Source organism: Phalacrocorax carbo, chromosome 2 (genome assembly GCF_963921805.1).
Source record: "Phalacrocorax carbo chromosome 2, bPhaCar2.1, whole genome shotgun sequence".
NCBI classification, from domain to species: Eukaryota; Metazoa; Chordata; class Aves; order Suliformes; family Phalacrocoracidae; genus Phalacrocorax; species Phalacrocorax carbo.
Genome location: NC_087514.1, coordinates 104,915,991 through 104,930,843, shown reverse-complemented (window position 1 = coordinate 104,930,843; position 14,853 = coordinate 104,915,991). Strand labels below are relative to the sequence as shown.

Genomic DNA, 14,853 nt, shown 5'->3' with positions numbered 1-14,853 from the left:
ATTATTTTCCACATCTTCCTTCTTGCACAGTCACTTAAATTTGAACCTAACCTATTCAGAAATTAATGGAGGTGACTGGGCTCAAGGAGGCTGGTGATTTGTGTGCTGCCCCCCAGAAAACAGCACACAGTTACGTTTGCTGGAGGAATGCAGAGCAATTTGTGAAGTTGGAGAACATTTGGTGTCCAGATTCTGGCATTTGTTCTAGTAGCAAAATGACCTGGGTACAGCAAGGACTGTGTATTGATTTGGCTTCGCTAGTTGGATAGCCAGCGCCCAGACGTCAGTGCTCAGGGTTCTGCTCACAGCCCAGCTCAGTGTGGCACGATTGCTTCACTATTCTGTCAGTCACCAAAGGGGATCTGCGAACTGCTCACAAATATCAGCAGAAACAAGCAATGGAGGATAAACTAGAAATCCCACATGACTTGGCTCTTAATTTAAAAGATATATGAAAAAGCCTTTTCCCTGTCAAATATATTAGAAATATTTTACCAGATGCAGGCAAGCAAAAAACTGAGTGCCAGGAAACCTGTATGACGCTTGCTAGGTCTATGACTGTGCTGTGCTGTGGCAGTGCTGAATTTTTAAAATGAAAACAGAAATGACTCATGACTTCAGGAGAAATTTGAAGCTTTATTAGTAGACAAAATCAGAGGTATGAATCAAATGTTATCTTTATGTACTAGGAAATTCTGAAAAGCTTTTAAACAACATTCCCACGAGATCGAATACTAGCAAAAAAACCCCATTAACTGACCAAAAATGGATACCAGCAGTCATCTGTGAGGACCTCCCATCAAAAAGGCTTTTTTGTCCCTGACTTGAGCTTATTTATTTAATTATGTGCTGTAAGACCCACCTACTTTCATGGGCACTTGAGGAGAGTGTTACCTGAGGAACTTACCAATTGAGGTTGTCACTGGCAAGGAAAATAGATATGAAGAACATGATAGGAATGTTGGGTTTTTTTTTTACATTTTGAAAGTCAGTATCTTAAGCCTTGTTAAAAAAAACAACTTATGAAAAAAACTTAAACTGTGTATCAATAGAAGGTCATTCCCAATTGCAACTCCTTGGGTTTTTTCTCACTTTAACTTAGCAACTGGCACTCTTCCAAGCCATCATAGTTAATATTTCATACTGTTTGGAAGCAGGATAGTTAAGCTTTTGAAAGCAGTACTGTTGCAAATGCAGTAATATTTGAGACAATGTTCGAATCAGAACTGAAGTTACATCAGGAGGAAAGACAAAATCGTTCAATAATTTGTTAACCATCAAAGATAAAAACAATTAACACTTTTTTTTTAGACAGAGCTCACCAGACATTCACAAGAATGCACTTTATAATGTAATCATTAGTCTTTTGCACCACATACATGCATAGACAGGAGTATTTCCATTTCCAAAGACATAGGAACTAAATGTTTGCTTAGTCTGGTTTTGCATACAGTTACTAGGACCTCAATAATCAGTGGTCATCAACCCCACTTAGAAAAAGAAGACCCAGCCTGGAAAAATGCCTGAAGATAGAACAGAAAGCAAAAAACAAGAATGGTTACTCTCTACCAACAAAATATTCCAGATTCATTAACAAGAACATTCCGTTTCTTGTGTGAGGATATTGTAGTTGTTACTGGCTTTAAAAAAAAATCTTGCTTCAAAAGTTTGTTTACTAAGGTCACAATTTAAAAATACATTCTTCCAAGTGGATTCTGGCATGGATGAAGTAGTTTTTCAATACACAAAACAGTTTTGTACATCCCTAGACGTTCCTAAATGAAATTGAGAGCTGAGAGCCATCTCCATAGCCTCTCACAACTTTTTCATCCTGTGTTCTTCAAGCCTTATGCTTTTATTTTAGCCTTATGCTAGCTGTATTTTAGTACCAGCATTCTTGCTACATTCTTAAATTCTCAACAGAGACAGTTCTTCAGCAATCTAGTATCCAGCCTAATAAGACTTCTTGGATAAAAGTCAACCCTTGGCATTACATTTAAGGGATATGGCTGATGGAACATTATCTCTGCAGAAAAACAGAATGAAGTAAGTTCTTATTAGTTGCAACCAGCAAATGTTGTTCGGGAGAATTCGCATACTAATGCAGAAATTTAAAAAGCATGAATTATTATTTTTGTATAGGTCAAGTGACAGAAGTCTTCCCTGTTAATAATGTCACTTGGAAATGGAGAAATAACGAAGGGCTTAAACGATCTCAAAATTACATATTCTTGGAGAAAAGTTAGAAACTCAAGAACTGGTAAAGAACAATGTTCTACAATTGATTTCCACCATCTCTCTTTTCACTGAATAATTTGCCATCTTATTCAAATAGATCTTTAGTCTATTTTTCTCTTTAATTCTTATTCCTGAGTAGGTACAAACTCCATTATCTGATTTAAAGGAAAAAACCACCTTTTTAGAACACTACTGAAAATCTCAATATAAAATTCTTGGACTGTGCAAAGTACAACACCTTTAGAGTGAATTTTAGCTATTCTTTGCAAAACAACAAGTGAAAACTTACACAAAACACTGCTAGAGACTACAGAAACAGGGTTTTGAAACAACCAGGCAGAACCTGAACTGCTATAGAAAATTTGATGTTATCACTTCAGGTAACATACAGTCACAAGCACTGAAGAATGAGTGTCTGGAAAACATGCAGGAAGTCTAGAAAAGCTGCAGCAGAACAGGAAATTCCCACAGCACACTACAGAAGCAACTCTCTCTTCTCTCATTCCCAGTTTGCAGGGTTAATAAATCAGTGTCAGGAATTAATCATTACTGAAGGTGTGTTATTGTCTTTGTTTTTTTATTATTGTGGCTTTACACTTAACTGAACAAAATGTTATTCTAATGACAGAGCAAAAGTTTTATTAAAAAACTCATTTCTTTTTTAAGGATGATTGATATTTAATCCAAGTTGGCATCTAGATGCCCAAATGTAATGCTCCGGGGTCTTAGTAGGTAATCACCACAATACCCACTTCCAGCTCTAAGAAATTTCTTGTAATTAGCCCTATTTCCATGGAAGCAGAGGTCAAGTTTGTCAAAAACACGGGACGCCTACCTGCTAATTGGTACAGAGCGGTCTGCAATAGGACAGCCTCATGATCATGGCATTGCTAAAGAGGCATTAGCTTTTGGTGAGTTACATATGTTGCTCCTTCCCCACTCAAGTCTAAACTGAGTCCAATCTCAAAACTGGTTTCAGTGTAGAAGGAAACTGACCTTTCTTGAAAAGCAGAATGATATAAATTATTACTTGCACCATCAACTTGGTACAAGGAGTAGTGTTCAAGCAGGTAAAAGCTGTACTTCCATAGAAAAGTATCCTTAATTAAAGGCAAGCTACTTTAATGCATCTATCCTCCACTGTAGTCATAGGTGAGATACTCATGCAATTTCAGGGTTGCTATAGCAATACAAAGCCTTCAAATAGATAATGACGTACAGTCGAAAGTCATTTCCAGACCTCGTTGATGTCAGCCTCTTTGCTTCTGGCAACCCCTCCCTAAACTAACCAGTCGTCTTAGTCACTTCTGTGTTTAGCAACATGTCTTGGACTATAAACTTCTTCCCTGCTTTCAGCATAAATTAGACCTCTCTTTAATGAGACTTACAATCAGCACTGCTCTTCGAATACATTCATACCTGATTTCAAATGAAGCTGGATATCATATGTGTAGGAAAGAAGGTCAGCAGCTGATGGGACTCTATAAGCTGGAATGAAACACTAAGTTTGGGGAGTTGAACAGCAGCAGCACAAAACTGTCATCAAGATCTGCTTCACTGCAGAGTAGGAACTTACAACACTATGATGTATCCACAAAACTATTAGCTGTATAACAAGGAGAGTGTTAGCTGGAGGGATCAAGCAGCTGCATGCTGATGCGGTGTATTGCTGGGCTGCCCAGTTTGTAACTCCGAGACACGGACCTGGTGTGTTTCACTGACAGTGAATTTAAAGACAAAAGGGTTTCATATGTCTTAAGCTTTAACTGGACTTCTGTTAACAGAGATCATTAATGGGGTTTTGAATAACTAAGATCTCACTGTATTTAGTTTTGGAAGCACTCATGAGGCAAATTGAGCAATGTTTATAAAGGTTATAAAATGAGTAATTCTGAGCATTTTATAAAGCAGTGACTTCCAAAAAGTGTTTTCTTTTGCTTGTCTCTGATTCAGCAAGATCACAGATCTTTGCTAAACTCTTTGATTTTCTTGGTTATAGAAACCACATGCTTATAAGCACTTTGATCCCTTCTGTCCTAGCTTGAATAAAACTGCTTGGGAAAAGCAAGGACTGGGGCATGGAGGCAGGTGTTTTTTAGTTTGGGTGTTGGTGGTTTTTTTTTTGAAAACAGCTTATTCTGTTGTTTTGGTAAATGTTACACATTCAGTATTTTTCCTCTTGCTGAGATCCTTGGTGAACGTAATTTGTAAATGTCATGATGCACTGAATAGTTCTTAAAAAACCATAAAATTTAGCTAATTACCATGGAGAGAAAACTGTAAAAATGCCAAGTGAAGTTTTGCAACACCTTTATTTCCTCTTGCGCTAACTGTGCATATTTTCCTGCTGAGAGAAAGATTCATTAGAATTCTTTATTACCCTGATACATTGAATCACTTACCTCTTACACTGAAACACTAATAAAGCTTTTAGTGATCACCAATAATAATATTTCCTTCCATACACTTTTACTTTAAAAGCTAAAAAACCTGTATTTATTAGTGTCCATTTTATTAAGCAAATCAGCTTACAATGCAATAAGATTGCGTTCAAGCTAAGATCCTTGATCTTAGTGGACTAAGAACACTAAGTTGACTAACACTATAGAACAATTAATTTTGTATACTTTTTCTATCTCACCACTTGTCCCTTTTCAAAACTGGTTATATTTTAATGCTTTATGTAGTTTCTTGGTAAGTGGGTTCTTTGCATTACAGAGTTCTGTTTGAACCTTTCATGCAGCCACAAATATTCTGCTTTCCATCTTCCAGAAAGAAAGCAGAAGAAACATTCAGAAACTGACAATAATTACTGCAAGAAATAAAACTAGCACTAAGTAAAGATTAATTATTTCATCCTCTCTCCCTGTGGGTGCTGCATATGTGTATAAATTTCATATTCTTGTACAGAAGCAAGAAATTAACCTGTGTTTAAATTGCAGATATCCCCTGTAAAATAACCTGCTTTGCTCAGCCTAAAAAGCAAGGATTTTTAAAACAGGTTCAACCATTTTGATGATCTAAACAGATCTCATGAAGCCAGATAATTTGGATTTTCTATGTTGTCTTGCTTTGCAGTCTATCTTGCATTTAAAAAAAAGATTAAATTTGTTGCATCTTTCTATAATTGGAATGGTGGAAATTCATTAATTTATGACATAAATGAGGCAAGGCAAAATGTTTTTCTTGCCCATTCTACTAAATATATTTCCACTGACTACAGTATTTCCATTCTCAGTAAGCACTGTGAAAACAAAGATGTATTAAAGTAGGTAAGGAGTGGTTTGAAGGATTCCCTCACATTAAATGCTGAAGAACAATGTTTAATACATCCAGTTAAAATGTCATAAACATACAATGGTGAGGAGTTGCTTTCTATTGATCTTGGCAAATTTGTAGAGTGAAATTGTTTTTTTCATGTCATTTGGGCAGAAAATGGCCAAGCAATTATCACCATTTTGAAAACTCTGAAATCGCAGAAGAGTTACTGTCTTCCTAAATAAAATGTGATTTTACAGATAGGCGTATCTTGGAAACTGTTTGCTGACTGTGTCATGGCCATTTGCCTAACTAGCATATTTAAGAATGAATGTAACTAGGGGCAGTCATAAGTAAGATCTCCTCATTTTCTTTGGATTGGCCCTCGGTGCAGACATGGGGAGAAACCAATGATTTAAATCTTCTAAGGCTATCATTTATACTTTGTATTTTTTTATCTAACTGCTCCATCTTGTACAGCAAAAAAAAAAGACAGATTTTATTAATTATCAAACAGGACATGTAACATGAAGTACTGTGCAACTCAACAAGTAAACCTAAGTACCTCTTACATAACCCTCCTAAAGATAGAGAGGCCTACCCAGACCAGCAAACCCTGCTGCCTGTGCGACCAGCAGTTATGAAGCTCACATGAAGGAACAGGAACACCAATATATTGGAATAAGAGAATTGACTGCAGAAGTAATAGTGGGAGAAAGACGATGGAAAAACACAGGGATGAATATTACAGTAAGAAGGGGGAGCTAATGAGGGAAGGTGCAGGCACTGACCTTCACAGTCAGCGACCCTCCAATGAGAACAAGATCCAATTGTCCACCAGAGCCCTTTTAACATCAAGACTCTGTATCATGATCAGAAGTTCTTAATACCCCACCTTAATCAAGCCCAGAAGCTGCAGTCCTAAGAATCTGGAAACATGCAATAGAGGCAGGGCAAAAAAATGGGTGATTCTGGACACACAGGAGCCATTTCAGTAGCTCTGCAGTTGCTGCTTCTGCCCCAAGTTTACTTTGGCTTTTGAATCTAATGTGGTACACAAGATTATAGGCACAGATCACGCAGTGATCAGGACAGGGGATGACACAATTGTAGGTATTTCTTCACTAGTGGTCTTCACCTCATGGATGTGATGAAAGAAGGGTGAGGCCTGGCAAAATATTTTATTTGTGGTGGCACTGTTCACAACTTGAAAGTGACCTGAAAACACCTTAGCTGGTGCACTGTTACCTGCAAGTTACTGACTTAGTTTATTCTTTCTATGGCTGGTAGCCAAGCATTACTCAGGATGCTAATTCAGAATGCTCCCTGTAGGACTGAACTGTGAGTCCTGAAAGAAAACCTTCACCATGTTCTGCTTCCTGTTTCCTGCCTTCCTTCATATAGTGTCTGTGGCCCATCCTTAAATCCAGAAGACCTGTGATGGGGAAATGAATAGTGGATTTTTTTTTTCCCTAAGCATACAATTTTCTTAAGGTTTCAGTGCTCTACATGAATTTAAAAGGTGTCTCGCAATTTGAGTAATTTTAACAGTACCTCATGATTTAAACAATTTTAACAGCACTTCAGTATTTCTTTTTGAGGATAGTATATTACTTGAAGATCAGCCCTTTAAGTATTTCTACGTATGGATACCTAAGAGAACATGTTTGCCTGGTATTGTCAACTTCAGTAGTTCATTATAGCATGAATCTGTATCAACTCCAGATGTCTGGTCCAACATCTGTCACGAAAGGACATCTGTCATTAAAATATTATTTTGCAAGAGAAAATACAACTAGGGTCTGTTTATATATGAACCTGATCACCAGAGAGAAAGGGAAAGAGAATGAATCAATAAAAATTTACCTCACTTTGAACAGTTATGTTATCAACATTCTTACCCAGGTGAACTGTACACTAGGAGAAACAAGCCTTTTAATGAAGGCCATGTTGGCTGAACAATTGCAAGTAAAAACGAGACAGGACATCAGTGTGACATGGAAGTCAATGTGGCACCGAGGAGGGTGGAGGTTAATGCCGTGAACTGGGAGGTCACCATCTGGCAGAGACAGCGCATGACGCCTGCAAGAGTGACTGCAGGTAACAAGTGGGAAAGCACCTGTGACCTTCATGCCTTGTCCTATGATTGGAGGGTCACACAGCGAGCAAAACGAGGAACAAAAGTGGTATAAAAGCATTTGCTGAACTTGAGGTCTCTGAACTGATTCAGGGTCTAGACAAAACGGCCAAGTAATGGAGCCAGAACCGGGGAGGGGGACGGACAGATGGGGGAGGCAGGCAGATCCCCAGAGCAAGCAGGTAACTGCTGGGAGAGTGATCACCTGATCCCAAAAGGGAAGAAGAGAGCCTTTCCTCCTTCCCTGCCACCCATGCAAAAGTTAATAAAGCTGTGGATGACAGTAACGATCTCAGTCACGGTAATTTTCTCCACAGGGTGGATCCTAGCTGCCACAGCTTGTAAGATTAAGCAGAACCTCAGACAGCTATCTGGACTGTGCAAGTTCGCTTCTGATTCCCGGTTAACGCCTCCAGTCACGCGCGGCGAATGCGCAGGCTGTGAAGCGAGCGGGGAGCCGCGCACGGGGACGAGCACGGGTCTCTCCTCGCACGGTACTAACACTTGCCGGCTCTGCCCTGCAGCGCTTCGTGCTGCGGGAAGACACGTCCTTCGCTCCCGAGCTGGAAGCCGGCTGCAGGGCTAGCGGCAGGAAGGCTGAGCTGCCTCGTGCGCACGCCAGCTGGTATGTTAGCAGTGAATAAGCTGTCAGAGTGTTTGTGTGTTGCATCTACAACCCACCCGACAGCCCACGTGAGGGAGAAGCATCGCAGCGAGCAACGGAAGGGCTCTGCACGCTTCTCCTAGTACCGTCTCCCATCCACAGAGGAGCAATTCCTCCGCTACCGCGGCTTCTCCCCCTCTCCCGGGAAAACCCAAGGGCTGCCGGACCCCCCCCCCGCCTCTCCCTCCAGGGTCGTCGCTGCCACTGCGGCCCCGCACCTCACAGCCGCCGAGCCTCGGGGGCGAGGGGCGCCGCCCGGGCCGGCCGATGGGACCCTCCCCGAAAGCCGCGGCGGCGCCTCAGCCACACGCCTGGGCGCTCCGCGGCCGCCCGGCCTCTCCCCTTTTTCGGGGAGAAACTCCGGTGCCTACCGGCAGCGCCTCCCGCAACCCGAGTACTTCACCGAGCCGCGCTGCGCTGCGCCGCGCCGCACCGCCGACCCCCCCCTCCGCCACCGCCGCCCTCCTCCTCCTCCTCCACCTCCTCCTCCTCCTCCTCCTCCTCCTCCACCTCCTCCTCCGGCCCGGCCCGGCGGCGCGGCGAGGCGAGGCGAGGCCGCCCCGCCGCCAATCACCGCCCAGCCCCGCCCCCGGCCGCTCCGGTCGCGCCCTCCAGACGCCTGTTGTTGTTGGGGCTCCCAGCAGCTGCCGGGGGGCGGGGGCGGAGCGGGGCGGGGCGGGAGAGGAGCGGCGGGCGGGGGGAGAGCGGCCAATCAGGGGCCGCCGCTGCGTCAGTTACATTAGCGGCAGGAGCGGGCCGGGAGGCGCAGGCAGCGCGAGCGCCGTTCTGTTTCTCTCTCGGGCGGGAGGGAGGGGGGGGGAGGGGCAGGGGCGGGGAGGGGGGTCGCGAGGCGGAATCCTGGCGCGCCCTGGCTCGGCGGCTTCGGGACCGGACCATGACGGCGGCGGCCGCTCGGCGGCCCTGGGCCCTGCTGTGCCTGGCGGCGGCCGCGCTGCTCTGCCCCGGAGCGGCGGGTGAGTGCACGCGTGCCCGGGGGGAGAGGAGGAAGCGGGTGAGGTGGTGCCTGGGGACGGGGGGAGGAGGGCGGCGGAGGGCTGCGGGTCCCCGTCGGTTCCTTTCAACAACATGGCGGAGGGGCCGGCTGGGGCGGAGTCGCCTGCCCCCCTCACCCCCCCACCCCCCACCCCGGTGTCCGAGCCTGCAGGAGCCCGGGGACTGCTCGTCCCTTTGTTGGCCGAGCGCAGCGGCGGCTTGTTGGGAGGGGTGGGGCGGCCGGGCGAGGAGGGGCGGTGGCTGGCGCTGGGGTGGGGGGGCGGTGGCGATACCCGCGGCGGCTCTCCGTGACACCCGCAGTCCCCCCGCCGCCAGTGCCCGTCTCGCTCCCGCGAAGGGGCGCCCCGGGTGGCGTCCGCCCGCCCGCCGTAACTTTCCTGCGCCCCCGGTCCCTTGAGCCCGCCGGCCCCTCCCCCCCCCCCCGCCGTGGGCTCCTTTCCCACGCGGGTGTGGGCGGCCGCGGCCCGCCGAGGCGAGTTGGTTATCCGTGGTGGGGCACCCTCCCTCCCGGCGGGTGGGCGGAGTAGCCGGTGAGAGCTGCCGTCCCGGGGAGGGGGCCTGCCCGCCCCGGGGCGCGCCGGCTTCGGCACCGGCCCGCGGAGAAGCCGCCGTCCTTCGGCGGCTCCCGAGGGCGCCCGCGAACGGTGCCGCGGGGGCGGAGGGACGAGCGGCGTCGGCTGGTGGAGATACGTGTTGAATGTTCCACGTAGCGAAGGTAAAAGACTCCCTTGACTCCTACGTCAGGTGGCTTCGCTCCGTTACACGCCACATTGTGGTCTGCTGGCAGCGCCTCTTCTGAGAGCTAGTGTCGCCGTGAGCTGGGTAGGCGAGCTTTCGGCTACAGGCAAATGGCTAACCTGCGTGCTCTGTGAGGGCCAGACCCTGCGGGAACGAAATTTGTGGTGAATATTGTACAGTAAAACGGTTTTGTTCCTCCAGCCTTCTGCACCTGTGCTCTCTTGTAGGAGAGGGCTGGTATCGGAGCTGTGCTGCTGCAGAGCTAATGCATGAAGCGGGAGTCCTCAATAGCGTTCAGAAATGCAAGAAATTCGTATTTTTCTTTTATTTTTCTGTTTTGTGGTGTGCTTTTTGGTTTTGGTGTTTACTTTTTTAAGACTATTTTGTTCTTCAGTTTGAACCATATGCCCTACTGGGGTGTATAAATGTTAAAGACACCTTACTCTAATTGGTTAAGGTTTGAGTTTCATTTGTAGCAAGTTAGATTATAGACAAAATCTGCTTCCTAAATTCTTCTGTAGGTGGATTGTATATTGCTTTGGGTTTTAAAGAGGAAGTAGAGAAGCAACACAACTTTCTTCTTCTGTTACAGCTTTAAGACATCCCTTGATCTGGATTTTTACCATGCTGTTCACAATCCAATCTAAGACAGTACTCATGCTGTAAAGAAAATTTTAATTAAAGATAACATAATTGCCATAATAAAATGCTGTGTTAGTTGCCCATATTCTTATCAAAGATGATTGACAGTCTTTGATGTGGAAATAGTGAAATAAGCTTTTACCAATGGTGGTTCTTGAAAAGGTGCAGCAGGCTTCAACAATTTAAAGCTTTCATTTGTAATACATCCAGTGTAGATGTTGAAGGAAACTTTACCTTGATTTCAGCTTTGAACTTTTCTGTTTCCTTTTAAAGCCTCCAACCAATCAACACTTTTTACTCAATCTCGGTGCTGAAATTAAGGTCTAAAAGCTTTATGTTTAAAAAAGGGCAATAGACTTCCATACAAAAGGTTAAGGACAGAAGTGGTGGTATGCTACGTCTTTTTCTAAACAAAAAGATAAATTCTTCCTATCCAAAGGAATAGGGGGAGAATCCAGGGTTCTTGATCCATAACTCATAGACAAGTCCCAGTACTGGTAAAGTGGTTACTTTGTCTGAACCTTGTGGTCTAAGTTGACAAAGAAATGCAAGATATGATTTGGCTACTGATAGTATTCTTATCTTGGGCTGACAAACGTTAGGCATTTTCTGATTGCTTCTGATGCTGCTGTTCTGCAATATACTAGTGTTGTGTGGATAAATTGTCTTGTCATATAGTTTATATGGAGATCGGGCATGTGATGAATCACAGCAGCTAGCTGAACAGTAGAACAGCCCTAATTTGTAAGACAGAGTCTGAAATTTAGCTGGTTTTTTTTTCCCCTCTCCTGTGTGAGCCATAGTCTTTGGTCTCCCCAAGACTGGAGAGTCATCTCTTGAGATGACTTGCATTCACACAGTTGCTCCTAATCGCAAATAAAGATGGAAATCTGATTTGTATGCTGAAATGAATTTAAAAGTACAAATGAAGATCTTTATTCTCTCTGTTTTCATAATGTTAGTAAAATTATAACCCAGGCTTCTAATTTTAACTTTCTTCTGCTTTTCTAAAGCATATTCTTCTATGAAAGTTACCAGAAACAAATATTTAATGTACCTTGCTGTAAGAGGAATGAATGTGAGTAGCTTTATGCATGAGATGCGAAAAACCTGATAGTGCTGTTTGGCACCTGCACTACAGAGAATATAATATTACTTTTTAGAAGCTGAGATTTTTCACCGAGCTTTATCACAACTTGCAAGCTGATGATAGTGCCTTAATAAAGTAGTTTGTCCGTTTTCTTGAGTACATCACTTTGGTTGCCAAAAAGCACTGTTTTCAGTGGAAGTTTTGCTTAACAAAGATGGATGAAGTGTGTTCGAAAGTTGTCCTGAAAACTTTGGGCATCCAGTGCTGTTATTTTACAACAGCCACACTTAATTAGTGCCTTTGTGAGAAGAATGTGTTAGTCAAAGTCATGAAGTATCATGGTTTAAAAAAATGTACCCATGTCTCAGATGTTGTAAGACCTAAACAGTTTTGTATCTTGAGCTACAAGAGCTCAGAGATGAGTCAGGTGTATTGTTTGAGGAGATTGTCTGAATAAGAGAATAGGAAGCTGAAAGCACCTTTTTTTGTATCATGGTCTTTTGCTTCTGGCAAATTTTATTGGATGGAGGAAAAAAAAACTACCAGTAAACACTGCAGCCCTCTTGCTCATCTCCCCAAAATCTGTTACTGTCCCTTGCACATCATTGCCTTGCTCCTTTATCCCCTGAAACTCTACAACTTGTGGAACCAAGAGTCCTGATTGTTAATCTGGTGAAGATCTACTTTCTGATGAAATATTTGTTTCAAAAATTGTACTTGCCACGGGAGAAGTTATAATGCCGAAAGAAGAGGATCTGGAGTTTCTTCTTCAGCATAATGGTGCTTTTAGGGTCCTTGAGACTACTTGTCATCTTATATACCTTTGTTTTACAAATTTTGATTAAATAAACAAAAGTATTAATAATATAAAGTTGTTAATTACTCATTATGAGATGTAGGGTTGGGGTTTTTAGAGCACCTCACAAGTTTCAACTACTCTAATACCCTTTGTTAGTATCCTTTGAAATACAGTATTTCAGCATGATTTCCAGCCAAAAATTCTGAAGTTCTGTGTTGAGGTAGTTCTGTAGGATGTGAGCAAATACTGTATAGCAATTCCTAGTGTTTTATGTAGTTCAGAAAGACAACAGTTACAAGAAAGACTGTTTTGATAGGTACCTAATAGTACAGACTTCTAAAAGTTAAGCGGATAGGGTGTACTTAATTCTCTGTTCATGTTTTGTATATAGTGTTAATATCTGAGTGCTTGGGAAGCAGCTTATTTTAAGTCTTGTCAAGCTGTGTAGTTTCAGTGTCTTATTTATGTTGCCAGCTTGCTTTACCCTTGCTGTGGGCTTTCCAGGCTGCAACACCCATTGGAGAGAGACTTTTTACAGGGAATATAAAGCTGTCGGAGTCTGAGAAATTACCCAAGTAGTTGTATTCAACACAAGAGATTAATCTATTATTAAATGAGATGGAGATATGATAAGTATGCTGTTGCATGTTCTGTGATATGCTGTGTGTCATAATGCGCACACGCACTATTATAACTGTATTGTCTTACTGTTTTCTGTTATGGCAGTCAGTCACATAAAGCAGGAATGATCATGTAGAATGGTCATGGCATGGTGAGGAAATGCAATAGAGAAGGCACTAAATTATGATGGTGACCCAATTTCTGTTCTTGGTTTTGCCACTGGTTGTCTATATAACATTCAGTGCATTCATTTAGCTGTCTGTTCTTTCATTTCCCAAGCCTCATGTCACTTAAACAGATCTGACCTTTCATTAGTTGGTAGTCGAGCTTCATGCTTGTGGTTCCATCCAAACACTGTTGTAATACTTTAAAAAAGAAAAATAAAACCCAACCTCTGTGCCATGGAAAATGTGGACTAAGACTTGAATGATACTTTCTCCCCTCCTCCACTTTGAGCTTAGTAGTTTTGAAGGAGCTTTTTGTGGTAATAGATTTAAAGGGTATTCTCCAAATGCATTGAAATGCATTACACCTGAAAGATATTACTGGCTGTGGAAGATCAGCTTGCATCAGAGTTGTCATTATCAGATACTGCTGCTGACCCATTCTAGAAATGTTTGTATTCATTTAAGTGAACTTGGAGGCCTGACTGGTTTCTGAGTTTTTAAAATTGCTGTAATGCTTCTCAGACAGGAACATGGAGTGCCTGGAGACAAGGCAAAAATTCATATCTCCAAGAGGACAACAGTATGATATCTCTTTAAGATCAGTTATAAGTGAAAACGCTTCCTTATAGGAATGAAGTGAATTAACTACAGTTGGTCATCGACATCCCCTCACCCCACTGATGTTAAATCTCATGTACAATGTGTTCATGTAGTCGTAGACTTTCTTTTATGCATAGATAACTGGAGAGTGAGTCATGGGCAAGGATATTCCAATTCCATTTGCTCTCCAACTGGTATGGATTGTTGCTGAAGATGCTGAATTACTTTTCCTGTTAGTAAAATCTGGAAATTGTACTGTTATGCTTGAGTTGAAAGGCATGAAGAATTTTAAGTTGAAAGGGTAGGAAGGGGGCTGAAACATTTTTAATGTGTGGGTTTTGTTGGTTTTTTAAGAGTATGTCCACTAGAGAGCAGCAAAAACCTGTATTCCTAGAAGCTTTGGCTCTTCAGCTGATTAGGCATTGTTTTCTTCTTTTAAGGGGAGGCGGGGGAATAGCTTCAGAAGAAACTAGTGATCCGTTTGTGCAGAGGAAACCATTCAGTTGTGTGTGACAAAGTACTGTGTCTTGACAGGACACTGGAAGGTAGTGGTGTCAAACTGGAGCAGAATTATAAATTGTATCAAGTTGTACTCATTGGGAATTCTGTAGCAAAAGAGGGGTGGGAACAATATGAATGAGCAAGATAAGTAACCAAATGCTTTATTTAGCCGTTGTGGTATCAGTGTGTCACTACAACTTGGCAAGATCAGGAAAATGAGTAAGTGTAACAAGGTCAATGCAAACCTCATTTTTCACTTCCAGTAACTTGGCCTCTGTACAGTGACTTAATATAAGTATATCATACTGAATATGTCTGAATATGGTACTGAATATCTGTCTCTTACTGTACGCATTCAGATGCATGCAGTTATGATGAGCCAAA

General features: G+C 43.1%; 1 protein-coding gene across 1 annotated transcript in view; it reads left to right on the top strand.

The window, feature by feature from the left end:
• Positions 1–9,106: 9,106 nt before the first annotated feature.
• TGFBR1 (transforming growth factor beta receptor 1) overlaps positions 9,107–14,853 on the top strand; it is a 35,357-nt gene continuing 29,610 nt past the window's right edge. Inside the window, exon 1 of the mRNA XM_064443764.1 lies at positions 9,107–9,271. Within this exon, the coding sequence (XP_064299834.1) occupies positions 9,193–9,271 (79 nt within the window). The 5' untranslated portion in view covers positions 9,107–9,192. The remainder of the gene's footprint in view (positions 9,272–14,853) is intronic.